This window comes from Triticum urartu, chromosome 6A (genome assembly GCF_056163025.1).
Source record: "Triticum urartu cultivar PI428250 chromosome 6A, HENAU_Tu73, whole genome shotgun sequence".
Classification (NCBI taxonomy): Eukaryota; Viridiplantae; Streptophyta; class Magnoliopsida; order Poales; family Poaceae; genus Triticum; species Triticum urartu.
Genome location: NC_141878.1, coordinates 590,267,897 through 590,273,345, shown reverse-complemented (window position 1 = coordinate 590,273,345; position 5,449 = coordinate 590,267,897). Strand labels below are relative to the sequence as shown.

The window sequence follows — 5,449 nt, the reverse complement described above, 5'->3', positions numbered from 1 at the left end:
GCTAAATGAGGAGCCGGTGGCAGAGCGAGTGAGGAGGCTTGGATAACCGATATGGGAGGGGGAAATGCCTTTTTATGCCCGGAATGCTAGACTGAAACTTTGAGATCGGGCGCTATGAACACCGCACTAAATTTGCTCGTATTGCTATTAATTGTGCTATTTTCTTGAATTTTTTGAGTGATGCGGAGGGTCGGGCATTCAGAGGACATGATTGGATGGCCAACTCCCGTATCAGTAGTCCACGGACGAGTCTGGATCAGTCCGTGGATAGATGATGTGAAGATTCGCTTATACTATGTACTATGAACACATGTATGTTTATCGACAATCATGAATTCAATGGTCCATGGAGAAAGATTCATACCAACAAAATGATTTTATGGGAAAATCAATCGGGTTAAGCGACTGCCACGGCGGCATCAATCACGTGTATGCATTTTTGTCTGGTGTGTCCAATTTTGGTGTCGCGAGGGCGCCACCGGTGCAACATCTTTGAGCCGCACGGCCACTGCGATGTTGTGACAGCGGGTGGCGACAACAAATCATGGCATAAGCAGGACTAGGGCTGGGCGTTCGGTATAAACCAAAAATTCGGTTTCTACCATTCGGTTTTTTCAAAAATTCGGTTAGACAAACTAAAAACCAAAAATGCTAGCTGAGATTAGCTAACCGAAAATTCAGTTAACCGAAATTTCGGTGCGGTTTTCGGTTTTATGCCGAATGACCACGCCTCAAGTATTCATGCTCCGATTGCACTAGCTGCACCCTCTTATATAAGCAAAAAATCTGGCTAATCTCCTCGGTTGGGCGAGGTGGGACTAAAGGAGCGAATGGCCTGGTCAGCTATTCGCATACTCATACGCGCATGCACACCGTTCACCAAAAAAAGCCCACGTGAGCTGGGCCTTATCCTTGTAGGCACTTTGGTCAGGCAGGCCCACTTTATGTGAGATGCGCGCACGTCAGGTGAGCGATCATGGGAGGCTGGTCGCGTGACTCCCGGGAGACGACGCTGCGCGCGTACAATCAGCCACGTCTATTCGGTTTTTGTTCGGTTAACCGAGATGAAAACCAAACCTACCGAATTCTGTTCGGTTAGTGGACATAAAAACCGAATTTTTTTGTGACAGTAAAAATACCAAAAATTCGGTTTATTCGGTTTCGGCATCGGTTCGGTTTTCGGTTTGTCGGTTTTTATGCCCACCCCTAAGCAGGACATCGAGCTGGGGATCAGTGTAATTGGATGGCCATCGTGTCATTGATCGGACAACAAAGAGCATCTCTAATAGAAGATGCAAATTTGAAGTTGTATAAATAAAACAGAAGATCCTTGGTAAAAAGGCAACTCCAACCGAAGATGTAAACTGGTGATGTAAAAGTGTGGGAGATGTAAACTAGATACGCGGTTATATAATAATAACCAACCTAACCTTTGGTACTACTAGAAGAACGCCCGTGCATTGCAACGGGGCCACATTAATTTTAAGAGTTCAATATTAATCATGTTAATAATACATTTAATATTCTCATACATATCAAGTGACACTGGTGACCTTTTTTGTCAATTTAGCAACGGGCTCAGTTGCAACGGGCTCTTTATACATATCAGACAACTCGCTACTACTTAAACTACAACTATGGCTACCAATATTGCCTGGCTTAATAGACTGCTTTGCATTCACCCCTTCAGAAGACAGAGAGAACCAACTCAACATGTCAGAAGATTAACAGAAATTTCATTTGTATGGCATGAGCATATAGCAGGAGCACCAACACATAGATCAGCAACGCGGCGATAGCTAGTGCTCGGGGATGGGGGTTTGGGGCGGGGGCAGTCGACCCGATGGCTGGCGAAGTTAACGGGCTCGGGCGGCTGGAAATTCGGCGGGTGGCGGCGGCACAGCGCGAGGATGGGACAGGCGGAAAACCTAGCGGGCGTTCAACTACCAATACCCACGCCTTTTTTTTAGGGGAATTGCTTGTGAAAATAACGTGCGACGACGACTTAGCGAGTGGATCCCCTTAAAAAAGACATAGCGAGCAGATTCCCTTAAAACTGGTAGGAATGGATAGGATTGATGACGTTGATAAATAGTGGTAAATGTTGGCCTAATTTACTATCATCATGCATGGAAACGAATCATCAAGAAAAAGAATACTTTCTATTACTACACTCATAGGAAGCTTCCTAATCTCTGCTACCAAACAGTTTCTGGCCAAACAAGGAAGGAAAGTTATGGACGTGATTTGGAAGGAAACAAACGTTATGAAGATTAATTAATTTAGATTTGATCTTTAGAGATTGATTGTGATTGATTCTTTTACATAAAGACATTACTAAATAATTTGCGTCAGTATGGAAAGTTCTCATCCGTTCAGTTTTTTTCGTTGTGTGAGAGGGTGAAGTGAAAATAAACCGATGAAGTGGGGGAGGCGACGAAAAAAATCTACGACGGTTAACCTACGAAAAAAACCGCACGAAAGTGGTGGGACGAAAAAAAACTAAAGCGAGACTACCAACTGCTCCATTAGGAATAGAGACGTGAATGATACTTTAAGTCACCCATGGACATGGTCCCCCCATCGCGCGTTTGCTGCGATAACGTATCCACCGTTGGTTCGCTGGTCGATTGCACGGTCCGTGCGAGTCCCCTGGACGCCCGTTTCCCTGCTGCTGTATTTTAGATCTACCAGGCCAGGCCGGCAAACAAACAAACCCACCTCCTGCTTCTCCTTGCTCGCTCGATCCCCAAATCAAATCGCTGTCCTCCACCCAACCCTAACCCTAGCCGCTCGAGCCGCCGTCCTCGATCCCCAAATCCCTTCTACTCCCTCCACCCTCCACCTAACCCTAGCAAGCCGCCATGGGCCATTCGATCGTTCTGTTCGGGCGCGTGGTTGATTTCTCCTTCCTCGAGCCGACGACCGGCGGAGGCGGCGGAGAGTTAATCTGCTCCGCGTGGGAAGGAATATACGGGCTACAGAGCCAGCAAGAGCTTCGTGACGCAGTCACCGAGTACATGGGGACCTTCAAGGCAAGCGCAGTCATCGCCGATCCGCCGCAACTCTGCTCCCTCCGCATACTGGTGCCGACGGAATACTTTTCGGTCCCGCCGCCACTCCAAGACATGCACTTCGCCCGCATCTCCAGCGCGGACAGGCACCTGTTCGCCCTCCGCGCCGGCGATTGGCGCCCTGGCAGCGGTATGATGGACATAGGAGGCTACCTCATCTACGACGCCTGTAAGGACTCCCTCTCCGTGGTCCCCAAGCTTCTGGAGGACGACTTCCATGCCGCCATCGGGTGCCAGTCGGCCGTCGTCATGTGCAACGGGGACGACGGCGGATATTTTCTTGCCGAACTCGTCTGGCTCAGGCCGAAATACTCCCAAGCAGCCATCTGGCTGTGGAAGTCGTCCGCCCCAGGATGGTCCTTGAAGCCCGCGCGCCTGAGCCTTCCGCCCGGCTTCTGCTCCAGCTTGTCTTTCTCTTATCGGGGATCTATCCTCTGCTGGGTGGATCTCCTCGGAGGCATGGTCATGTGTGATCTGGGCAAAGATTGCAGCAACTTGGACCGCCCGGAGCTCCGTTTCATTCAGTTGCCCAAAGATTGTCCATCCTATGATAGCAGCGACCTCTGTAATCGATACCACCTCTGCCCTGAGAAGTTCCGTTCCATGGCATGTGTAGGCGACACCATCAAGTTCGTCACCATGGATGGCAATGTTGAAGAACAAGGCTTTGCTCTGACCGTCTATTCTCTGTTGCCTGACCTGTCAGACTGGGAAATAAGCAGCAAGTACAATGTTGAAAACATATGGGCAAACAAGTCATACCAGTCTACTGCTGGCATGGCAAAGATTCCTCCGTCGTTCCCTGTTCTGAGCACCCATGAAGACGGTGTCATCTACCTAGTCTTCACTGATCTCACGGTGGTCGATGATCCACCACATGTCTCAGGGTGGACAGGCCAGCGTCGAGTAGTGTTCAAAAGCCAGTATTTGGTTCGTGTCGACATTGAGAACAACAAAGTCCACTGCTATCCACCGACTACAGATTGTTCTATTGATGACTATCTCTTGTGCAGTGATTTCAGTGCCTACCGACAGTGTTTACAGGATCACCCGGTACGTACTACTGAGCATAGTTTCATTTGCATACAACTGTCAATTTATTTATGTTCACTATTACTAAACATGCTCTCATTTGCATGCTATTTTAATTATGCCTAGGTTTTTACATGATTAAAATGCCAATGCTTGTTTATAGAATCCAGTTTGTGCCGTGCTTGCTAATAGAAATCAAGATATTTGGCCACCTGCCTATATTTGATAGTCATCCGCAATCATGATTCTGAAATCAATTGTTACTACAAAGTTACTCTGCCCCCTTGTCATATTATGACCCAACATCTTGCACATCATGATGACATTCTTTTTGCATGTCTTAAGGGCTGTTTTTTCTTTTCCTTTTTTGCTTGATGGACATACAGTGTTATCATAAGCTTCTTTGCTTCTGAACTCGGAATTGGTATGACCCAAGTCCATTCAAAAGATGCACATAGTAGATGGAGCATAATTTCAATCTAGAGCTGAAGGCTGGCAAAGTGTCTGAAGTGACACATGTAGCTGTTTCAACAATTTTATAATTCAGAGCATCTTGGACTGACCTTAGACATCGTTTTGGTGTTACCCTATACGTTAATTTCGCCGCATATGTACTCTGCCTTGCACTTTTTCCTTTTTAACTAAATTTGTTTTCATGGTAATTCTGACCTGGCATATATTGTCACATTATAGAAGTATTGTATTTGACAGACAGCTCTATTTGTTTTTTGCAGAGAGAGATAGAAGCAACTGAGATGGTGGCAAGTGGAAAGAGGATGAAGCTTTGAGATGTTGGTAACATGACATGTGGAACCGCCACTTAGGTCCACCACTGGAGACATTTCATGTTATCATTATCAGATGTTAGTAGTTAAAACTGAATGGTGGGTATTCTATGCTGTCAGCCATGCCTTTATATGTACTGAGTGGCTTGTTTTGGATTTGTAACTGGTCGTGGCTGTTCCATGTGCACTTTGTCTTTTCTATAATAGTATTGTGCCTGTTGTGTTGATTCTGTTTATGTCTTGTTCTTTCCTTGCGGGCATGTTTTCTGCACTTAATTTCCGAGTGACGTATCAAACTATTTGATGTTTACTTTGCTTGCCTCCATCGTTTTGACAAATATGACATGACAAACAAATGCAAAAAGGTTTGTTTTTTCAGTGGTTGAACAAACCAAAAACTAAATATTCTGATGGAGTGTTTTTCTTCTTCTTGAGAGAAGAACAAAAATGTCTTCACAGAACAAAATGCGAGCACTTTTTTGAGGCAGAAAGAGTGAAAAATTCACTTTGTTCTTCTAGTATGGATATGGTGGCCTCCCGATGTTAATTGGATTACTA

At 46.0% G+C, this 5,449-nt stretch overlaps 1 protein-coding gene across 1 annotated transcript; it reads left to right on the top strand.

The window, feature by feature from the left end:
* The first annotated feature begins 2,727 nt into the window (after positions 1-2,727).
* Positions 2,728-5,118, top strand: LOC125513089 (uncharacterized). The gene is made up of 2 exons (XM_048678137.2): positions 2,728-4,127; positions 4,841-5,118. Exons 1-2 carry the CDS (start codon positions 2,865-2,867, stop codon positions 4,892-4,894), a joined length of 1,317 nt encoding a protein of 438 aa, XP_048534094.2. The 5' UTR covers positions 2,728-2,864; the 3' UTR covers positions 4,895-5,118.
* The last annotated feature ends 331 nt before the right edge of the window (positions 5,119-5,449 follow it).

Coding starts and splice junctions, on each gene's coding strand:
- LOC125513089 (XM_048678137.2), top strand. CDS start 2,865: ATGGGCCATTCGATCGTTCTGTTCGGGCGCGTGGTTGATTTCTCCTTC. Junction 4,128..4,840: donor AGTGTTTACAGGATCACCCG/GTACGTACTACT, acceptor TGTTTTTTGCAG/AGAGAGATAGAAGCAACTGA.